The sequence below is a fragment of the Enhydra lutris genome, unplaced genomic scaffold (assembly GCF_002288905.1).
Source record: "Enhydra lutris kenyoni isolate GAN:26980312 unplaced genomic scaffold, ASM228890v2 scaffoldscaffold6, whole genome shotgun sequence".
NCBI classification, from domain to species: Eukaryota; Metazoa; Chordata; class Mammalia; order Carnivora; family Mustelidae; genus Enhydra; species Enhydra lutris.
The window spans coordinates 48,392,085-48,415,911 of record NW_019154090.1 but is presented as its reverse complement, the minus strand read 5'-3'; the positions used below and the strand labels follow the sequence as shown (position 1 = coordinate 48,415,911).

The following is a 23,827-nucleotide window of genomic DNA, read 5'->3' as shown; positions in this document are numbered from 1 at the left end:
TGACTTGCGGAAATAAGGCCCGGAGATGGGAGAGTGGGGGCACCGACTCAGGACAGAGGGCTGGAACTGGGAGGGAGGAGCTGGGTTAGGGGAGCACAAGAAGCAGAAGTAGGACCTCGGAGGAAGGGCAGGACTTCCGCGGGGGCCGGATAAAGTCCCGGGGAGGGGCGGGCGGGGGAGGAAGGGGGGGGGCCGGGGTGGGTCCGGAGCCCCGAGGGCGCGGCTGGGGGAATAAAATCGCGGCGGCGAAGTGGGGTGTTGCTCGCAGCTGCTGGATCACCGCCTGCTGAGCTTCACTCGCCTCGGAGCACACCATGGCCGGGCACCTCCGCACCCCGCTGCTCCTGCTGGCCGCCCTGGCCCTGGCTGTGGCCTTGGGTCCCGGGGCAAGCAGGAAAAATGGCAAGTCTCCAATGGTGGGCGGCCTGTTGGACGCCGATGTCAACGAGGAGGGCGTGCAGCAGGCGCTGAACTTCGCCCTCAGCGAGTACAACAAGGCGAGCAACGACGCGTACCACAGCCGCGCAATGCGCGTGGTGCGCGTCCGCAAGCAGGTGCGTACCCCCGGGTGCCGCGGGCCAGGCTGTGGGAGCGGGGCGGCCCTGAGCTCGGGGCGCAGCCGCCCGGCATCCCCAGCCCGGCCCCTACCGGTCCGCCCAGCATCTTGGAGGGATCAGTCTCCGAGCCCCTAGAGGTTGGGTGGGGACTGCGGACGCTCCCTTGCTCCTCAGCGGGCGGTGTCCCTGGTCTTTCTGGTCGCCCACAGCCTGCCCTACGCATGCCTGTCACCCGGAGTGCTTGGGTCCCAGCTGGCACACCGGGTCACCCCCATGGCCTTCATTTGTGTTTTCAAACTCCATCCTGGCCAGAGGCAGCGGTGTGGAGGTCAGGGCACCATGCAGTTCCCTTACTTTCGCGCCCAGCGTCTGGGGATCCTGAGGCTCTGTGAGCTGTCAAATAAATGACGACGGGCGAGGGAAAAACGGACCCCACACCTGACTGCCCTCCCGGCCCTGCCGCTAAATGATTTTTTAAGCACTTTTGTAACTTTTAATTTCAAACTTACAAAGCAGTAGCAAAAATAGTGCATAAAAGCCTTGTAGATTCTGCACCTAGTTTCTTTATATGTTAAAGATTTTGCCATTTTGCTTTACACGGGTCACATATGTGTGTGTACGGGGATATATTTATTTGTTCCTGAGTCTTTGGAGAGTTAACACCTCAGTGTGTATTTCGTAGAAACAAGGGTGTTTTCCGACATACCCACAATAACGCTTTGGAAATCAGAACCAACCCTGACACAGTTACCAGATGCATAACCTATACTCAGATGTCACTGATTGTCCCACTGATGTCCTTTATAGCCCAAGACTGCCAGGCCATGTGCTGCAACCACTGTCTTGCAACTTTCTTTACTCTGGAGCAGCCCCTCTCTCTATGAACTTGACATTTCTGGAGGATCCAGCCAGTCCTGGTGCATACTGGGTCTCAGTTTGGGTTTCTCCAAGGAAACCTGAAAGTGATTGGGGTGATTCAGAAGAGGCCCGGTCTCCTCCAAGCCTCCTCTCAACAGGTGCCACTAAACTAACCTAGCCTCCATATCATCAATCTGCAAGAGTTTGGGGCCCACACCAAACATCCTCCCTGAGCACCCAGAGGCTGTCAGCAAACACAGATGGGTCGATGAGCTGGCCTGTGATACTCAGTGCATCTCAGAGCAGAGGGTCAGGCATATGAATTCAAACTGGTCCAGACATGCTGGTGGAAAGGCCCCTGGAGTGTTACTTCCCTCCACAGGGCACGTCCATGGAGCAGCCTCTCATGTAGGCCATCATACTCCCTACCCCAGTATGGCCCCACCATCACCAAAACCCAAAGGATAAGGTGGGTGAACTGCTCCTGACCCCTGCTTCTGCCAGCCTGTCCTGGAATTCTGGTATGCTTCTATCCTACATTTTCAGGTGTAAAAGACAGGTGTGTGATACACTTCAGAAGTACTCCCATAAAAAATCACAGTTAAGGGGGCGCCTGGGTGTCTCAGTCATTAAGCATCTTTCAGTTCAGGTCACGATCCTGGAGGCCTGAGATCGAGCCCCACATTGGGCTTCCTGCTCAGTGGGGAGTCTGCTTCTCCCTCTCCTACTCCCCACTGCTTGTGTTCCCTCTCTAGCTGTGTCTATCTTCTATCAAATAAATAAATGCAATCTTTAAACACACACACACACACTTAAGGACGTTTGGGTGGCTCAGTTAAGCATCTGCCTTTGCCTCAGGTCATGATCCCAGGGTCCTGGGCTTGAGCCCCACATCGAGCTACCTGCTTGGCCTGAAGACTGCTTCTCCCTCTACTTCTGCCTGCAGCTACCCCTGCTTGTGCACTCTCTCTGTCAAATAAATAAATTTAAAATTCTTTAAAAAAAAAAATGATACTAAAAAGGTAGGCATTCCAGGGGCAGTGTCTTAATTAGCCTAAAACGTGTGCATGTGTGTGTATGAGCACACGGATGCATGAGAGAAAGGCTCTCATTTCCTATTGTGAAATGAGGGAATACATAAACCTTTGCTACACTGCAGAAATGTGAAGATCTATAGGGTTGACCCTATTAATTGGATTTAGCTTAAGTGTATAACAACTGTCTTCCTGAGCCAGACCCACTCTGCTCCAGCACAGAGCCCTGGCTGTGTGCTCAGACCCAGCCCTGGCTCCCGGCACTGGAGAGTTTATTACTCAACACTCATGCTGGTCCCTGGCTTCCACTTTCCGTCTCCTGCTTCTCCTCCTGCCAGGATGCCTGAGACCTTCTGGAGCCCTTCTTTGAACAAGTTACAAGGAGGGTCTGGGCCCAGTTGCTGGACCGGCCTTCAGAAGGTGGCTTTGGTTTTCTGGGACACCTGAAAGGTAACCCAGGCCTCCCACTGTGGTGGCTTCTGGTAGTCACGCAGGGGAGAGGGGGGAACCTAAGTTGCTGATCCTAAAGACTTGTCTGCCGTGTTTGAAAAGTCAGATGGTGAGTGGACCAGCCCTCAGAAGGTACCTTTGGTTTTCTGGGATACCTGCATTGACAGCAGTGAATTCTGGCATAAGGGCTTAGTAGCAGAAGGTACCCGTGTACTAAATTGGTCAGTGTTGTAAACAGGTTATGTTCTTGACATGTGCAGGTCGTGGCTGGGATGAACTACTTCTTGGAGGTGGAGATCGGACGAACCAGATGTACAAAGTCTCAGCCCAACTTGGACAGCTGTCCCTTTCATGACCAGCCACACCTGATGATGGTATGTGCCTGTGGGGCGCATGGTGTGTGAGTGCTGGGGGTGTGGGTGTGCATGTGTCAGGGTGCACGTGGGGGAAGGGCATATGTGTGTGCACATGACCAGTTTGAGTTTCTGAGTGGGTTTTAGCTGGTGAATTGGGGCACCATGTGCTGTGTAGGTTGTGGCCTATGGGATAAGGAGCAGCTACAGGGAAAGAGATGAACCCTTAATCCCCTGCTGGGGAAAGAGATGAACCCTTAATCCCAGCCTCAGCCACCTGAACAGATTAGAGGAAATTAGAGGGAATTAGACCCAGATCCTCTGGTCTTGCCCTGCTCACCAAATACTAGTCTCTCTCATAGGGAAGGCCTTGGGGTTGGGGGGCACACTCTCCCCATAGCTACCCCATTCTGTGTCTTTACGTGTTTCAGAACTCTGATCCTAGCCCCTCGATCCTTCCTGCTGCACCTCTCTTAGTGCTGGCCCACTGGAGGTGCAGGGGACCTGGGGGCAGCACCCTGTCCCTCAGGGGCTCTGATCTTGCACAGGCTGCTCCTTAAAGGGATGTGCAAGGGGATGAGTTTGTGGGATACTGCTGGTTGGAGTCAAGGGGCAGGATCTTACGTCTTGGACTTACGGGGTGGGTAGGGCGAATGAGAGGTCACTGCCAACCCCTGTTTGTTGTTCTGGGCATCAGCAGGGTGGGGACTGAGAATCCCACCACCACCCTTCCTCACTCCCACTTCTGACACCTTGAGGCTGGGCATGTTCCTTTTCCATTGCAACCCTAACTATCCTTCTCTCTTCCCTTTCGCAGAAAACGCTCTGCTCTTTCCAGATATACACTGTCCCCTGGCTGGGCAAGACCTCCTTGGTGAAGTCCAGCTGCCAGAAGGCATAGAGGACCCTGTGACAGGCTGGGCCACTCAACCCCCTTTCTCCCACCCCCATCCCCTTGTAGAGCTCCTAACCTTTAGAAGGTTGGCTTTGTCCAAGTGACACCCCCTCAGTGTGCTAGTCCCAAGGGGCAAATGGAGAATTATTCTGGGACATTTTTTGAACAGCTAAGCAACTGTAACTCCTTTAATTCCTTTCCAAATGCACCAGTATGCAGTACACGTATTCTGTTCTATCTCAATAAAAAGTAACATCAGCTACTTCTTGAGTTATTTATTGTCTTGGGAATATATACAGAAGGGTCTGGGCCGTGCCTTTAAGAGCTCTCCCACTGACTATAGAGGCCAGACAAGGAGCAGAGAACTGACAGGTTCCTGGAGGAAGTCAGGGGTGCATGCTGCCACTTTGGGGATGACTGAGAAAGGAGCGGGCTGGGAACCCAGGCCTCCCACTATGGTGGCTTCTGGAAGTCATGCAGGGGAGAAGAAGGGACCTAAGCTGCTGATCCTAAAGACGTGGCTGCTGTGTTTGAAAAGAACTCAGATGGTGAGTGGACTGGACAGGAGAGAGGGGTCGTATGGAACCCATAGCCCAGGGCCACCCTAAGCAGGGCTCTACCAAGTCATTTCAGCCATATGTGCTGAGATCACACTCCTGGGCTGATTTTCACTGGTCAAGTTCTTTAGAGACTAAATAAATAATGTTTTATGTCCGCTTCTTCAAAAGCCTGCAGGCACCTGCAGGTGACAAAGACAAAGTATATGGTGTGTATATAACTATTAGAGAAATACCCATCAGAATCAAGGTCAAGACAATCAGAACCAGAAATGAAATAGACTGAAAACAACAGTTTCCAAGAAGTGGTTTCTAAAGTGTTTTACGGATTTGAGCCCTGCCTGTTTCTGGGGTCCCATTTAAAATCAGTCCTTGTGTATAGCTTCATGTAAGGGATGTAGAATTGAAACTATAATCAGGATTGACATAGAGTCGGCTTGCTGCTTATTTTGAAGTTTCGGAATTAATAACCATCATTCTGGAGATGAGTGGATACCTCAGAACTCCAGTAGGAAAGGTCCAGTCCTAAACAAAAGAGCTAAACACACACCCAGCCCCCTGTGCTGCCCTTGTAATAGCCATTCAATGCAGAGGGGTGAAGCCGTCTTACAGCACTGGTAGTGCTGGGGCCATGTGCCCCTCCTGCCCCATGGATGAAGCCTTATGACATGCTGCTCTGAACACAGAAGGTGAAATGACAAAGGGAACCCCCCGCCCCAAGATAGCCCCAAGTCCCAGCACTCCAGGAATAGCTGCTGTGCCAGGCAAAGGTGAACCCAGCACAACGCTGGGAAGGGGTGGGATGGGGACTCACCCTCCAGGTGGCTAGCTGGGCCCCAGCAGGATTGTGTGCCTTGTCTCGTCTCATATTCACCATTATGAAAGAAGAGGCACGATTGCTAAGAAAGCCCTTCCAAATAGGGTCCACAGGACATGGAGGAAGTAGGGCCTGTGCACCACTGTCTTCGGTTTCAGTTCCCTGAGCATTGGTCAGTTGGAACTGTACCACCCGGAACACAGCCTTCCACTTTGGACCTAAATATACTATCACGCGTGTTTGCCAAATAGCCAATCATGTATGAGATAGTGTGAACTCTGCCAGCACCGAACAGTCTTTGAAAACAAGTCATGAAACCTTATGGGTTTTGCCTCCATAAACCTTAACTCGCAGCTCCAAATTGGGGGCACACTTTGGATTTCAGAGGCCTCTGTGTCTCCTCGATCAGAACCTTTAAGACCCCAAATAAACACTCTGGTTGCCTGACAGTCTCTTCCTGATGGACACCATACTTAGCGGAAGGGATCAGGGTCAGAGAGACAAAGCACTGCCCCCAGGCCTTTCGAGGTGGAGTATGAGCCTGGACCTCATTCCTGCAAGGGTGCATGGACTTGGAGATGTGTTGGTGGGAGTTGGGGAAACCCTGGCAGAGCAGACAGAACAGAGAAGTGGTATCCTGGGGCTAAGGCATCCCGGCACAGTCTTTTCTACCTTGGTGAAAAACCTTGGGTTTATACAAACAACCAGCATGCAGGCACCACACCAAAATGCTGATTTCCTGCAAAGCCATCCTTTTGTGGACACATTCCCAATTCTCTTTTGCTTGTGGAAGTGGGAGGTGGGGAGTGGAGCTTGGCTTATCTGAAGCTCTCCACACCTCTCACCACTAGGCTTTGTGTCCCACAGCTCACACTACAGGGGTTCGGGTTGGTGCCACCCTGGGTGCCCCAAGGTAATGGTGGGCCTACAGATGCTATAAGCCTGGGGCTCTGGGTAAAGTGGTATGACTAAGGTGACCCTGTGACCTGATGGCACATAGACCAGTGTGTCTACAGGTGGAATCAGAGCCCCAGCAACTTTTATCTGCATGATTTTTTAAAATTTATTTTAAATGTATCATTTATGAAAATTACATAAATAGCTTTAGCATAGTGCTGGGCTCTGAATAAACACTAGGTTTTTGGTATTTTCTTCATTGATCTGATTACATATTGTGGTGCTTTAAACCCGGCCCCCATAATCTTTGACACTCCTTGCACTGAGAGGTGGGGTCTGTGAGCCGCATCTTGACTCCCAGTTGGGGAACATCATCGAAAAGGTGTGCCAGGATTAACCTGTGAGCTGGACCTGGGCACTTGGAGGCTCCTCACCCCCCTCCCCTGCCATGGGAATGTGGGTTCCACTGGCTTTTTCTGCTCCCTGAGACAGCTCTAAGGACACAGTGGTATCCAAGGAGATAGTGATGTGGCGCTGAAACCATCCGAATGGTGTATGTGACTGACCCCAGTTACAGCCTTTTTTATAAACTTTAAAAATTTGGCAGATGAGTGAAGGGTCCATACAACTTGATGCCACTTAAGAGAAGCCATGAGCCTTCCCTTTGCTTATGAAAACTGCCATTTATCAGCCTGGAGGGACCTGCTGCTTCTCACCCTCTCCCTGCCCTCTGAGTAGAGGGACAGTCTCAGATTATACCAAGGAAGCTCCCAAGAGGGCTGTGAACCACCACTCTACATGAGTTTGTGCAGGCTTCAAGAGAAGAGGGCAGAGGAAGTGACCTTGTGACCTCCAAGGCAGGGCCAGAGACAATCCCAGTTTCTGCCAGCATTCCTGGACACTTGCCTTACAGGACACCAACATCCCTTTAAGGAGCCTGACTCCCCAGTATCTTTGTGTTGGAGATGCCCCCCGCCCCCGGCAGGTACCTGCGGGCACGCCCCAGCTGAGCTGCGGGCCAAGTGAATGGGTCACCATGGACATTCAGCCCGACTGAGCTCTCAGTGACTGCAACCCTGCCTGTCATCTATCTGCAGTCACAGGAGAGCCCCCCAAGCAAGAACTGCTCACCTATTTCCTTCCCAAAGGGTCCACAAAGCCTTGAGCAAGAGAAAATGGTTGTTTTACCACACTTCCCAGCATTAGCATGATGTGTCACACAGCAGTAGTGTCTGGGAAACACCAATGTGTGTGTGTGCATGTGCGTGTGCCTGCATGGGTGTGTGTGTACACACACGTGTTGAATGGGGTGAAGCCCAGGCACCTAGAGTCAGATGCCCTGGGTGAGAAGAATGCCACAGGCTGTGTGACCTGCACAAGCTCACTCTCTCTGAGCCTCACTTGTTACCAGCAAAGGGACAGTGACAGCAGGAGTCTCCTCCTTATGGCGTTATGGAAATTAATGTATCCTTATCTGTAAAGCACTTTGAACAGTTCAGTTTGTCACATAAATACATATTTTTATACCAGTCAGAATATTAATAGCTTCTAATTTTGTTTGGTATAAGAGTTTTAACTTCATTTTTCAAATGACATTATTAGCTTTGTTTTTTTCTGTAAGGTTTCCAAGAACTGCTTCAAAAGGTCATCTTTTGTATACTGAATTCCTGTAACATCTATATTTCTGTCTTAAATCCAGCTGAGTTTATTTTTCTGTGCTAAATACTCCATTTAAAATATAATAATATCTCCTAAGTAAGGACCATTCTCTTTATTCTTTTCTAAATTTTGTTCCTGAATATGCTGTACTTATTCTCCTTGATGAAATTATTTTTTTTCCAGCTGAAAAAGTAGAATTACTGTGTTTTGAACTAGGACTATATTGAAAGGAATATTCTGATTAAGGAGGAAAAAAGACAACATTTAATATTTGAGCTTTTCATTTTAGAATGTCATATATTTTGCAATGTATTTATGCTTTTATTATGTCCTCCAGTAGTATAAAGTTTTTATGTATCTTTCATATTTCCTGTGAAATCTATGCCTGGATATTTTACATTTTTGCCAGAACTATTTCGCCATTGTATCTCTCACCGCCACTACTGATATAGAAGAAAATGATTACTCTTACCTGATTTCCTTGTATTTTGGTGGCTCATAATTTATAGACCCTTAGAGTCTGGGTTTTTATGGTCCATCACTGCTACCAGATGCAGAAGGACAGGAGTGAACTTGGACAAGGTGAAAAGACCCTTTAGAAGATGGAGTCAGAGGAGGCCAACCCTGTCCCAAGCCTACAAACCCAAGCCAGAGAGGCACTGGGAGACAATAGTAAAACTACCCATTCCTTTTCCTTATGCTCTGCTAACAAATGCACTTAAACCTGAGCTGTAGTGCCTCACCTGGAAGCCAAAATAAAGAGCAGATTTTTCAAACCACCTTTTATCTGCTCCCTCACCCTTGGCACTGGGGGGTCCCAGTGGGTCCCATCAGGATCACAGTACCTGATGTTTCTTCAGCCTAGGGTCAGATACACTGGGAGGTTATCTGGATGTCAGCCAGGCTGTCCAGCACCTCGAGATGAGATGAGGTGCGAACACAGTCTCAGGTGTGACTTCACATGGAGTCACCTGGGGAGGTTTTAAAAAATACTGACACCTGGTGCCAGTCAGAAATTCTGACTTAATTGATCCAGACTGGGGTCTGGGCACTGGGATTTTGCAATATTACCCAAGGAATCCCTGAACTGTATAACCCAATTTGATTTTCTGGCAAAGTACAGTTACTTCTAAAACACCTGCCTCTAAACCTGCTTTTGATGTCAGGTATCTCTGCAGATGTTCAGCCCAGCCCCCTCGATTCCTAGTAAATAAAACACAACCAAACAAAACTAAATGAAAATGCCCTTCACCCAAAGCACATGTTAGGCCTGTGAACTTCTGTGTAGATTTCAGGCAGCTCAGCAGGTTTCTTCTACCCCAGCAGTGGCATCCCTGATTTGGCAATGCCCTTGGTCTCACTTCCAGAGGTGGTTGTCATTTGCCCTTCATTCCACTGAGATATTGACCTTATTGACCAATATCTCCACTGAGATATTGACCTTAACAGATATCTCACTGTTTCCTCTTTCCCTTAGCATTTTCCCTTTGTCCACCCATCCCTTCCCTCCAAATCCCTCAGAAGGTTCAAATCCTCCCTCTGTAGGGTAGAACAGTTCAGCCCTTTCTAGATTTCCCCAGAGCCATGAAGGTGTTCAGAAAATAAAGGGCTTCCTGGTGAACAGGAGCCAACATTTTGGTGAGGTACTTTTAATCATGAAGATCAATGCTTATTTTTCTTTTACCCAAATCCAGTCCCCTGAGGAGTAGACTAAAAAAAATGTCCACCCTTCCTGAATGGCTATTAGCTGATATGTGGTGCTGAGGACTGTTTACCCCATAGGCTGTATGCATTCCCCACTGGTCACACTGTCCATGTGAAAGCAACGTCATCAAACAGCCCCAGAGGTTAGTGCTGACTCACAACCAATGGCAGCCTGAACTTTTTTTGTTAATAACCAGAAGGTCATCCAGATGATGATGCATCCTCCTTCCCCTCCCTCCACCAGTTTCCAGAGAAGCTGACACTACCATTTGGGCCATGACTTGGAGAATGTGATCTCTGCTAAAGCAGTCAGAGCAGCCAGTCTCCTCCAAGCCTTAGTGACTAGCTTAAAGATGGCATGTGACAGAAGTCTGGCCGCCTATGGATCATGAGACTTCATCGTGGTTGGTGGAATTTTCTTTCAACTATTTGAATAGTAGGCTCTCTCTTTTTTGCTATGCATGAAGATGAGAAGACAGGAGGTCCAGAGCAGCTGTTTGAAAACAAAGTCAAATTACAGGGGCCGTCAGAATTGAGTAGAGAGACAGCAAACACGAGTCCCTATTTCTAGCAGGGACAGATGTCTGCTATGCCCCAATAATGGGTCCGTGATTAAAGGAGCGAGACTGATACAAAACAAAGGTCAAGCAAAGCTTTATTTTGCGCCAAGCATCAAGAATCAAATTGACCGGCCAGGGCCGCGCCTCTTACAGAGAGGGCGACCCTGCTCTCCTTTACGGACTAGCTTTTAAGGGCAAAGGTTGGGCCTGGCCACGCACAGGTGGCCAACGAAATTGTAACACACAGAGAAAGCTGCACAGTGATGCTAGGTGACCAACTGAATTACTATTTACCCTACAGTAGACATTTGAGCCAGCCTATCACCTTGGTTAGGATTGGCGCCCAAAAGGCTCCCAAAGGGCAGGGCCCATACTCCTTGGTAGCTAGGGAGACAGTATGCAACCCCCCACTGATCAGATGTCTCCACCTGGCCTGACCCATCCTTGTATCTGTGCTTTGTTACCTGAGGCTGGTTTCTGGGACTTGTTTTTAAGTAAGTCCCCTGGGGGAAGGGGAGCAGGGACAGTTTAAGGGTTAAACAACAAGGTTATTGTTTAACCTCAATGGAAGCCTCTGGCTAAAATATAAAAATATAAAATAGGTCCTTAAAATGTCAATCCTTCCTCTAGACACCTTGGTTATGTGAAACAATTGTCCCCCTTCTTTGGCCTGTCAGGTTGGGTTTTCCAGCTGCAATAGCTCAAAGGCCAAAAACCTAAACAAAAAACAAAACAAACAAACAAAAAAATTACCTGGGCCTCCCCCATTGCACCCTCCTAGGGGCCCATCAACAAAACTTTGGCCAAGAAATCAGTGTCTCATTTGCAATCAACTGAAAAACTATCCTCAAAGGAGGGCCCTCCAGATGGACCACCCCCAGGATTGATGGGACTGTAGTAAGAGATTCTCCAGTGAAGTCTTAGTAGTTATTTCCTTAAATGGCCAAAGGGGAACTAATGTTAAAATTAAGGGAAAACCTCGGCAAATTCTGGTAGACAGCAAGGCTACACTGCCTACTTTAAACCTACTTGCTCCAGAGCCTATAGATGGCCTTCTGGGAAACTTGGCAGAAGCCAGGCAAGGTTAAGAATTCCTACCAAAGTCAGTTCTCCTGGATTTCTGCCCCTAGTATCTAGTCAAGGGAGGAAGGCAAAATTTCATGTCCTTTCATTTCCAAGTTCAGACTCCTGTGAATATGGTTTATGGGTGTCCATTGGTTATTAATCATTTTCTTTCTCAGGAGATGAGGGAACAGAAGGCAAAGCAGAAGCTGACACTCCACAATGCTCCCCTCCCATGGATAGATGTGACATTCCTCATGCACTCCCAGCTGCCTTAATGCTAAGGAAAGGAAAAACAAAGTTACAGAGATCACAATCTTGCAAGACAAGAGTCTTCCTAGTTTACAAAAGTCTTAGGGATCTACAAGAACAAAGCATTTCTATCAATAACCTAGCTTCTAGAAGGAAATGTAGATACAATTAAATGTTGTTATAATCTGCAACCAATTGACAAATGCTTGAAGTGGGCAGAGCATAATATTCCTCCAGGAATTTTCAATTATCTTCATGTTAATGCCTTGCTGGAGGGAAAACCTAACAATAATGTCAAGGTCTCTAGTATATCAAAGATATCTTGTAGGTGCTCTTTAGCACATGAAAGTTCTTTTTAAACATCCCTCTTTCCTTACTTCCTCCAACCCCATAGTATATCATCAGCCACCCCGAACAAACCCTGTGCAGCCACTCTTTCTGCCCACAGGTCCTGTCCCTGTGCTTTAATAAACCATCATTTTGCATCAAAGATGTCACAAAATTTTTTGGTCCTTGGCTCTGACTCCAACTCACCGAACCTCATCTGTATTCCAAAACCACATCATCGGGGACAGCTGTTACCTTCTTGTTCTGTGTCCTGAGAATTTGCCTTGTCCACCATCAGGTTGGAGGTGCCCAAAGTATGGCCAGAAATATGGACTGCACTCCATTTGCAGCTAAGGTCCTACCAACCATTGCCAGCTCTCAGGGAAATTATGTAAGTCTTTCTTCCTTTTGGTTATACTTGAGCTCTAAATCTTGGGAGAGTGTTATCTTTCTCACCCTGTTGGGAGGTATTTCTTAGAACCATGGGACTGTTCAACACTGCCAGGAATATTTACTGTTTGTCCCAGATGAAACCTGGCAAGATATTTGAAAGGATTTTTTTTTTAAATAGTTCTGTGGTCAGAATTTGGCCAGATTGGAAGCTAATATTTTGAGGCTGATGGAAATTTTTCAGCCTTATTCCCTAAGCTAAATTAACTAGGTACCAGAAGGAAAGACAGGCATTCTGAAGACAAATGACTCTAAATACAGAACACAGGAATTTTTTGATTCCCATTTTTGTTGGAAATTTGTCTCCCTGATATAAAAAAGCAAATTGGAGATAATACAGTGGATGACTGGCTCAGTCCCTTGATAACATTCAGGTGGCAAATGAATTCTTTGAGGAATTAAAACAATTATCTTATTTTACAAATTGAGTTTTTACAACATCAGAAATGCAGAAAGGGCCCATTCACCTTAGCAATTCAAAGCCCGCGCATCATTTTTCACAATCACAAATCTCCCCTATTCATCTCAAAAGGCTTGTAGGCATTGTAAAATATCTGGACTTAGGAAACAAAAATCCTCCTGCAGGAACTTGAATTATTTTCCTTTGCCTTTGAGATGTAAATTTTCTACAATCTTCTCTAGGAATGTTCTACATTTTTGACATGTTAATTTCAGGTAGGTAAGTCTTATCAGAAGGGAAATAAAGGCTAATATAGGCAAATATAATTTTAAAATCTTTGGCACAAATATTACTAAAAAGCTTAAACTATCTGAGCAGATAGCCTTAAATTATTCCATCTGCCAGAACATAGTTTGAACCCAACTGTACTTGTATAAACTAGCGAGATTGGCACCATGGTACCTGTTCCACAGCTAAAATTTTAAAACAGAAGCTAGAAAATCTCTGTATCTGTCTGTATGTATTATACATGGTAAAGATGTGTGGGCGTTTGGACCTCAGATGGTATTTAAATTAAATTAAATTAAAATTTAATTTGTAAAGAGCTCTATTTAACTGGCTTAGAGAAAATAAGTACTCTATAAATTAAGTATACTCTATAGAAATATACTCAAATACAGAAACAAATGTTTTTCAAGTTCATGAGGTCTACATTAATCTTCAGTAAATAAAAAAGTTTGTTGGTTTAGTTAAAACAGCTATGTCTTCAGAGTTACCAGCATTAAATACAAATGTGGACATGTAACTTTTGCTCGACCTAGGTTTCCAGAAGTCAAATAAGCTCATTTTGTATTGTAAGGGCCTATTTAGCCAGAGAAGCTCCACCTCAGTGGAACAGTCACGTTGTTGTTTATGCAGTAAACCTTAAATTGACCCTGCCCCCCCAGGGGAACTTACTTAAAAGCAAGTCCGGAAAACTAGTAAAATATGGTAGACCACTCCCTGATAACAGAGCCCAAATACAAGGGAGGGTCAGGTCAGATGGAGATAACAGAGCCCAAATGCAGGGATGAGTCAAATGCAGGGATGAGTTGGGTCAGGTGGAGACATCCAATCAGTGGAGCATGCATATTGTCTCCCTAGCTACCAAGGAGTGTTGGCCCCGCCTTTTGGGCGCCAATTCCGACCAAGGAGATAGACTAGTTCAAATAGCTACTATGGGGTGAATTGTAATTCAATTGGCCACCCGTGTGGGACCTAGCATAACTGTGCAGCTTTCTCTGTGTATTGCAATCTCATTGGCCACCTGTGTGTGGCCACACTCAACCACATGTCCTTTGCGCTATAAAAGTTAGTCTGTGAAGATGGGAGGGGTCGCCCTCTCTGTAAGAGGTGGCCCCAAACAGTCAGTTTGATTCTCGATGCTTGGAGCAAAATAAAGCTTTGCTTTGTTGGGTCCATGGTCAAAGGAACGAGACTGATACAAAGCAAAGATCAAGCAAAGCTTTATTTCGAGCCAAGCATCAAGAATCAAACTGACCGGCCATGGACGTCTCTTGCAAAGAGGCGACAACCCTCTGCCTTACAGACTAGCTTTTATAGAGCAAAGGCCATGTGGTTGGGCTTGGACACACACAGGTGACCAATGAGATTGTAACACACAGAGAAAGCTGTACAGTCATGCTAAATCCCACACGGGTGGCCAGTTGAATTACAATTCACCTCATAGTAGATATTTGAACTAGGCCATTACCTTGGTCAGAATGGGCGCCTAAAAGGCACCCAAAGGGCGGGGCCCATACTCCTTGGTAGCTAGGAGACAGTATGCGCCCCCACTGATTGAATGCCTCCACTTGGCCTGACCCACCCTTGTATTTGGGCTTTGTTACCTGGGACTGGTTTCTGGGACTTGTTTTTAAGTAAGTTCCCTGAGGGGGTGGGGGGGGTCAGGGTCAGGATGGAGCTGCTCTGGCTAAATGGGCCCTTACAGCTTGACCTTCACTTTGTATCAGTCCTGCTCCTTGGATTATGGACCTAACAGTATCTGTTAACAAAATCTGTTAACAAGAAAGATTGCTTAAGATGATGTTAACTGTTTAGTGTCTCAGGAATTTAAAAAAAAAAAAAAAAAGCTATGCATGATTTAGAACAGGTAAATTAGATATAAGTAAGATGTATGTTTATAAATTAATTTTTCTACTATGTTTAGGAAAATATTTTTGGTAATTCTGATGTAGGAACAATGTTAGAGTTTGATGCCCACGGCCAAGAAAATTCTTGAGACGTCTTTGGTGCAAAATGATCATTTATTAAAGCATGTGGACAGGATTTGTGGGCAGAGATCTGCTGTGCCAGGGCTGTGAGGGGCAGCTGATTATACACTATAGAGTTGGGGGAGGTAAGGAAAAAGGGAGGTCTTTTTTATATGCTAAAGAGCACCTACTAGATACCCAAGATACTGGAGGCCTTGCCATTGTCAAGGTTGTTTTTCCTTCTCTACCAAGGCATTAACATTAAGGTAGTTGGGAGATTCCTGGAAGAATGTCCTACATGTCCCACCCAGTATTGGGAGGTGTGGGGAGGTTGCAGGGTGTCAGCTTATCCTTTGTCTTCCCCCAGCCTCTGTTACCTCATCATTTCCCCCCAAACAACTTGACCCTTAAATCTTTAAGGCTATTGAAGGAGGAAGGGTCTCATCTTCCTGCTGAATAGGGGTGTAGAGTTATCCCTATCTATGGGTCAATACTGGTCAGTTGGGGAATGTATAGTAGGGGAGTTACAAAAGGGGGAGGCAGCTAAATCTGAAGCCAGCAATGTATGAATCTCCTTGAGTAGAAAAGATCATCTGTTAGCTAGAAAGGATCATCTGTTAGCTAGAAGCTAGTGAAGGAGTCTTGGCATTAGGAATGGAGACACCAAAAATAACAAAATAAGGTGAATATTTTAACTGAGAATCAGAAGTCCGAATAAAAGACCTTTGATAGTTTTGACCTTTGATAATATTCCTCCAGTCCAGGAGGTTAAAGCAATCACTAAAGTAAAGAGATAATTTAAAGCGTCAACTTTGAGTATTCATATCAGTTAGAAACCCAGAAGTATTTTTTGGTAATCTGGACTGTATGCACAACATTCTCTTTTTATGCTAGCAGCAAGTTTCACCATGTGTAACGGTTAAAACATTTAATGCCATTCCATTATGTAGAACCACTTCACACATCTGTGTTAATTTTGTATTTGGTGGAGAAATGCTTTGACTGTCCTTTAGGGCTTTGACCATGTAATTAAGAGTTTCCATGTGTCAAGCAATGTTCTCCAGTATCAAAGAGGTAACAAAGATGAATGCTAGGTGGTTGTACCAATGTAACACAAACCATGCCCACCATTGTTTTAAATTTGGAAGGTTAGCTGGGTTGGTAATGGTTCTACTAATATGTCTGTGCATCCAGGAAAAAACCCAGAGTACAGTGGTCTATCTAGCCTGGGGGAAGCCATGGTCACAAGTTAGAGTCACATAGTCATTCGGTCCCAGCCAGGAGCCATTCATATAATACTGGGCCTCTTTGAAGTATAGTCAGGATTTCAAGGGCTACTCAGTTTTGGAGGGACATTCTTTGAACATGGAGTCATTTTAGGCCCATATTTGATTGGGGAGTTATGGCTTAATAATCCCATATTTGGAATCAGTATAAATATTTAAGACTTTTGCCAGTTGCAAAGCACAGCTGGGCATTATTAACTATGCTTTTGGGTCAGACATATTTGCTGACAGGGCTTTGGCCTCAACAGTCTATTAGACTGACTATAGCATACCTACCCAGCTTTTCTTAGCCCTTTCCATGAAACTACTGTCACTAGTCTTAATTAAGGAGGAATCACTGGCAAATGGGGGAAAACTTGTCAAAAGATAAGGGCATCCCCAAGTCATCATCCATTCCAATCACAAGGAAAGTGTTGTGTACATTATCTTCACAAGCCCATAGTTAACCATAGGGAGTGGGGTATTCTTTGGCTTTCAGGGAAGGATTTTGTCATCACAGCCACATAGAATTGCTCAGGGTGCTAGTGGAATTACCCAATTGTTGGGGAATCAATCCCATTTTCCATTTGTTCAAGTAAACTGTGTTATTATCCCCACAGAATAGAAAGCACAAAGATCGTCTATGAGCTATTGTGGCAATTTCTCTGAAGTTTGCCTCAAGTTGTCTAGCTTAGGTAAACAATTGATATTTAAAGACAATCAGATCAAGAATTTAACATCCATGAAGTGTGTTATTGAAACAATATTTTTTTTTCTCTCTAAAATAACCTTCGTTTCTAGAGATAGCCAAATCAAGACTAATTTGTTTGCAAAGCAAGTCCAGTTTTAACAAACTTGGTGTGTTTATTTACATAGCTCAGCAAGAATAGTGATTGATCATATAGATCTTTTAGAATCTGCTTTGCTGGAACTTTTTATAAGGAAACTCTAGGTTGCACTTTTAGTAGCCTCTCCAGGCCAGAAGCCAAGCCCAAGTGCTTGCCATCAAACATGCCTGCAATACCTTTCGGGTATTTGGGTACCCAATACACCATTTGGGTACCCAATGTACACCAAAGTACATTTGGGTGGATTCCTCTCCAGAGGTTCCCAATATATCCTGAGGTTCCCGTACCTGCCAGGAAGTGACATTCTTTACTCAGCCAGTGAGACTGCTGGGAACTGTGTAAGCAAAGTATCAGGTCAACATTTCCAAACAGGCTTTATGGCTCCAGGTTTCATAAGTCAACCTTAGCTCTTTAAGACTGTTTGGTCATATATGGGTCTATGCAGGTGTCTGTCAAATATGACATCCCAGTCAAAACCTTAGTAGAATAACCAATGTTTCCAATGGTGTCCTGTTACAGGGAGAACAGATTTTTATTGAACTTATGCAAATGATGATTGCCCTGGAAGAATACTTACTGAGACCTTTTTAATTTCAGAAGATTCAGGTAAAGAGAAAAGTCAAACACTTTGATTTGCTTACAAATGAGTATTTTCACATTTCTGTAAGTCATAAATATCTTAAAGAAAAAGTTTCCTTAGTCTGCAGGAGCAAATATTAGAGATCCAGCAATGTTTTAAATAAGAATCACAAAAAGCTGTATTTTTTTTTCCAATTCACTTAGTCCCATGTTACTATTTCTTGCTTAGTTTTAGTGCAGCTTTAGTCAGTTCTGGAAATTCTTAGCCATTTCAGTTTTAATCTTAAATACATATAAATAAATAAAAAGATAGCTTTTCGGTATTTTTATTTTATTATGAATCTCCTTGAAGATGAATCTCATTTTACAAGAGAATTGGAACTATTATAAATGACAAAAAGCTCAGAATGGACAAGATTAAAAAGCTGATGAGATGAGAGTTTACAATTAGCTGACAAGGAAATCTGGTTATTTCTGTGACACCTAACACTTCAATAGTCAAAATATCAAGTGATGGATTTACATTCAAATTTTAGGAATTGCAACTCTAGAATAGTTATAGCATTGACCCCAAGTTAACCTAAGGCTTATCATTTGCTTAACAGTACTTCGGAGTAACCTAGCATACCAAATAAAAAGTCCTAATGAGTTAAAGAGACATCATTTACAACAAACTTTCCCAAGATTTAAAGTTAAAGCAGTGCTTGAATAGGATTACAGATAATTAGAAAACAATTATTTTTATTTAACCAAGATGGGAATAAGAGATTTGAAAGGCAAATATTTAGGGTTCTATAGTTGTTAGCAAAACTTATCTCCTTTAATACTGAGAAGTTTTAATCAAGCAATGGAAGACGTGATAAAAGACAAAACATAGAAACTGGTTTTCTGGGCAGACAAAAGAGGAAAAAAAACTTTGTTTGCCTTGTCTTTTGAACAGAGAGAATTTCAATCTTACACCATTGTACCTTTAAGATACATTCATTTCAATCTTAGTCCATCCTGGCCACACCTAAAATTCCTTTCCAAAGACTTGGAAGATTCCTTCACAAATCTTCTACAACTTTTTTTTTTTTTTTTTTTTTGCATTCACATTTTGTTCCATGCCAACTTTCCAAACAACCATCTTAGGACAAAGTTACTTTCTTTCATCTTCAAAAATGCATTTCCATTCCTTATATCTTTCTTACATATCTCCTATTTTTCTACATACAGAGTTGCTTCCCTTATTTCCATCAGCCTTAATGACATTTAGTAGAATTTTGCACTTTTTTTAAAGATTTTATTTATTTGACAGAGAGAGAGAGACAGTGAGAGAGAACACAAGCAGGGGGAGTGAGAGAGGGAGAAGCAGGCTTCCTGCTGAGCAAGGATCCTAAAGTGGGGCTTGATCTCAGGACCCAAAGATCATGACCTGAGCAGAAGGTGGATGCTTAATGACTGAGCAACCCAGGCACCCCAGAATTTTGCATTCTTTAGAACCTTTGTCTCCAGTGAAAACTAAGCAGTAACAAGTTGTGAACTGCTACTCCACAACTTTTAGAAGGCAAACTTGTTAATCAGTTGAACAAAACATGTTTACCAACAGATTCAAATATCCTTAGTTCTTTGTAATAAATCAAAAGCACTAATCTATATCCAGTACTCCATGTGTTAACACTTTACCCTATTTGGAAAAGACCTAGATGTCCAATGAATTTAAATCCCATTTATTACCCAATAACTTTAAATTTTCAGGTTACCAAAGACTCGGAAAGCTATTTTAATAACTACCCATGAAACTTTGATGAGACAATCATTTTAGTCAGCTTTTTACTAACACATTGCAACAGAGATAACATGAGCTTATCTGACCTTCAGTAAACCTCCACAGAATAAAATGTCAAGTTTAGTGCTGATAACTTTAAAGACTTGTCTATTTAATTAAACCAACAAACTTAACTTCGTTTAAATACTCAATGCTGTTCCACCCGGATCCTCTGCATTGTCAAGTTTTTACCTGGTGGGGAAATCTGGAGTGGGTGGTGGTAAGTCCAAGGGGTGCTCTTCTTCTCCTTGAAGGTAAGGGTCGAAGGAGGAGCCCTGGTGTCTGAGGCACCAAAGTTGGTACAGAAGCCAGTTATGCAGGCCACACCCAAGGTGGTGCAGAAGAAGGAGGAGGAGGGGGAAACAGATGAGACAAAGTGCTGTCAGAGGCAAAGAAAGGGTTCCCAGTTCTAGAGCTCATCAGCTCTAACAGAGGAGCAGAAGCCATGTTTTCCCACCAACAAAGGGGGATAACAGTCCATGTCAAACCAGAGAAGACAGAATTTCCCTGAAATGAAGGGAGTTTAAGCAGCTGCTTGGGAATATTCCTTAAAGTCCCTGTCCCAAGGGAAACTAACCACAGTTGGCTCCAGTTACAGCCATTAACCCAGGTAATGGGTGAGGAAGAAGCCCCCACATCTATTAGGAGGAACAGTGACAGTGAGAGAGAGAGAGAGTCAGAGTCCCCTTTGCTAGGAATGGCCTGGGTTTCCTCCAGCAACCTGGGTTTCCTAGAAGGCCTATTTAGATAATTATCACCCAATGTCAGGATAGAGTTTACTAGCCAAATATGTTTTGCAAGAGGCTGTTGGGGTGCCGGTGTAGAGCAACAAAGGCCTAGGTACAATCAATGAAGGTACCCCAGGTCCATTTGCTCTGTTTCCTGCAGAAGAGATCTGACAGATTCCATTGAGGCCATGCAGTGTTATAGGATATCAGTACTTTCCTAAATTTTGCAATCCAAATTGTTTCCAATGGGTTAAAAGGCATCCCAAGGGGGAATCCTTGGGGACTGAAAAAGTTACCATCCCACACTAAAGAAGGTGCTACAGAGGGTCTACTACCAAAGAAAATCCCCTCCTGACTCCCAGGTGGCATCCCATGCACGGGATATGTGAGAGGTTCCTGGTGTTAAATCAAGCCAAGGCGACCCTTAACAAAATCACTATGATCACCACCGCCACTAAAGGCCCCTGTAGGAGGGGGACCTGCCCTCCCCCACTTCCCCATCGCATTCTAGACTATGATGGGTGCCAGCGAAAGGACCGTCCATTCTTGCCTTGAAGAATCCACCATTTTAAGCCTATGGAGAACACTAGAAAAGTTTTACGAGGGGAAATTACCCAATTTTGTAATCTAAATAGTAGAAAACATTGACGGAAAGCAGTAAAGATAGAAACCCATCATGATTCTACGTGACATTCCAACACATGTGGTCCTTACAACCAATTTATTCCATCAGGTACTGGTTTTGGCCAGCACCCAGTGGAGATCCCAAGGCCAGAAGTGACTAGACCAGGGATGTGAAAGGGATTACATTAGATCAATCAGGAGGAAATCTCACACAGGAGTCTTAAGATTGGCAATTGTGCTAATCACTTAAGTAGCTGTCCTATGACCAAGACAGACGACTTTGTATAAGGGCAGCAGTAAAGAGAGAACATCAAGTTTCTGGGTCTTATTAACCCCCTGGCCAGGTTACTAACTTCCAGACAAAGGGCAGAATTTCTCCTCCCCATAGAGTAGCCATGGGCTAGAGGATTGCAGCCAGACCAACTGATATGAAAATGTTCTGATAAGACCATACTCCTTGAAGAATCCCTGAAATGAGAGTAAATGAAGAGAAGAGAGAGTACTCACCAAGTTTGCATGAAGCTCAGTGTCCAGATGTAAAGACTCAAAGCCCCATGATCTGGTCCCAAATGATGTAAGAAAGATGTCATTAGAGTTTGAAGTCCATGGCCAAAAAAGAATTCTTGAGCCATCTTTGGTGCAAAATGATGGTTTATTAAAGAACATGGACAGGACCCATGGGCAGAAGGAGCTACTGCACTGGGGTTATGAAGGGTGGCTGATTATATACTATGGGGTTAGGGAAGGTAAGGGAAAAGGGATGTTTTAAAAGAACTTTCATATGCTAAAGAGCACCTACAATATACCAAAGATACCAGGGGCCTCGCCACTGCCAAGTGAAGGTTGTTTTCCCCCCTCTAGCAAGACATTAACATTAAGATAGTTGGCAGATTGCTGGAAGAAGGTCACACATGTCCCACCAAGGAGTGGGAGAGGTGGGGAGGTTGCAGGGTGTCAGCTTATGCTTTGTCTTCAGCCAGCCTTCTGTTCCCTCATCAACTTGAGACCTTAAAGTTATACTAAGTGAAGTCAAATGGTGGATATTCATCAAATATCTAAATATCTTCCAAGTCACATAAAATCCTAAAACTTGAAATATTAAACACAAGTGTATCTACTTTTGTCTTCTTAATACAAAAGGAAATAAAGATATTTGGGTCTTTCAGTAAACATGTCTGGTGTCACACTGAAAAACTTACTGTGAGTAAAAATACACTGTAAGAAATCATGAAGTGTATTTATAAATGCCATTGTAATGGACAGTCCACAGTTGTTTACCTTTTTTTTCTTTTTTTAAAAGTTTTTATCTATTATTTAAATTTCTTTTCAGTGTTCCAGAATTCATTGTTTATGCACCACACCCAATACTCCATGCAGTACGTGCCCTCCATAATACCCACCACCAGGCTCACCCAATCTCCCACCCCCTGCCCCTCCAAAACCCTCAGATTGTTTTTCAGAGCCCATAGTCTCTCATGGTTCACCTTCCCCTCCAATTCCCCCAACTCCCTTCTTCTCTCTATCTCGCCATGCTCTCCATGTTATTTCTTATGCTCCACAAATAAGCGAAACCATATGATAATTGACTCTCTCTGCTTGACTTATTTCACTCAGCATAATCTCTTCTAGTCCCGTCCATGTTGATACAAAAGTTGAGTATTCATCCTTTCTGATGGAGGCATAATACTCCATAGTATATATGGACCACATCTTCCTTATCCATTCTTCTGTTGAAGGTCATCTTGGTTCTTTCCACTGTTTGGCAACTGTGGCCATTGCTGCTATGAACATTGGGGTACAGATGGCCCTTCTTTTCACTACATCTGTATCTTTGGGGTAAATACCCAGTAGTGCAATTGCAGGGTCATAGGGAAGCTCTATTTTTAATTTCTTGAGGAATCTCCACACTGTTTTCCAAAGTGGCTGCACCAACTTGCATTCCCACCAGCAGTGTAAGAGGTTTCCCCTTTCTCCACATCCTCTCCAACACACGTTGTTTACTGTCTTGCTAATTTTGGCCATTCTAACTGGTGTAAAGTGGTATCTCAATGTGGTTTTAATTTGAATCTCCCTGATGGCTAGTGATGATGAACATTTTTTCATGTGTCTGATAGCCATTTGTATGTCTTCATTGGAGAAGTGTCTGTTCATGTCTTCTGCCTATTTTTTGACATGATTATCTGTTTTGTGTGTGTTGAATTTGAGGAGTTATTTATAGATCCTGGTTATCAGCCCTTTGTCTGTATTGTCATTTGCGAATATCTTCTTACATTCCATGCATTGCCTCTTTGTTTTGTTGACTGTTTCCTTTGCTGTGCAGAAGCTTTTGATCTTGATGAAGTCCCAAAAGTTCTTTTTCACTTTTGTTTCCTTTGCCTTTGGAGACATTTTGAAAGAAGTTGCTGTGGCAGATGTCAAAGAGGTTACTGCCTATGTTCTCCTCTAGGATTCTGATGGATTTCTGCCTCACGTTGAGGTCTTTTATCCATTTCAAGTTTATCTTTGTGTATGGGTAAGAGAATGGTCAAGTTTCATTCTTCTACACATAGCTGTCCAATTTTCCCAGCACCATTTATTGAAGAGACTGTCTTTTTTCCACTGTATATTTTTTCCTGCTTTATCGAAGATTATTTGCCTATAGAGTTGAGGGTCCGCTTCTGGGCTCTCTACTCTGTTCCACTGGTCTATCTGTCTGTTTTTGTGCCAGTACCATGCTGTCTTGGTGGTCACAACTTTGTAGTAAAGCTTGAAATTGGGCAATATGATGCCCCCAGTTTTGTTTTTCTTTTTCAACATTTCCTTAGCAATTTGGGTCTTTTCTGATTCCATACAAATTTTAGGATTCTTTGGTTCAGTTCTTTGAAAAATGCTGGTGGAATTTTGACCAGAATG

General features: G+C 44.4%; 1 protein-coding gene across 1 annotated transcript; it reads left to right on the top strand.

The window, feature by feature from the left end:
• Positions 1–200: 200 nt before the first annotated feature.
• On the top strand, positions 201–4,409 carry LOC111141546 (cystatin C). The gene is made up of 3 exons (XM_022494165.1): positions 201–554; positions 3,160–3,273; positions 4,070–4,409. The coding sequence occupies exons 1-3, from the start codon at positions 315–317 to the stop codon at positions 4,151–4,153; spliced, it is 438 nt and encodes a 145-aa protein (XP_022349873.1). The 5' UTR covers positions 201–314; the 3' UTR covers positions 4,154–4,409.
• Positions 4,410–23,827: the final 19,418 nt, after the last annotated feature.

Bases quoted from the DNA above. Each gene is read 5' to 3' on its own strand.
- LOC111141546 (XM_022494165.1), top strand. From the start codon at position 315: ATGGCCGGGCACCTCCGCACCCCGCTGCTCCTGCTGGCCGCCCTGGCC. The intron at 555-3,159 runs GTGCGTACCCCC...TGACATGTGCAG, and splicing joins TGGTGCGCGTCCGCAAGCAG to GTCGTGGCTGGGATGAACTA. The intron at 3,274-4,069 runs GTATGTGCCTGT...TCCCTTTCGCAG, and splicing joins ACCAGCCACACCTGATGATG to AAAACGCTCTGCTCTTTCCA.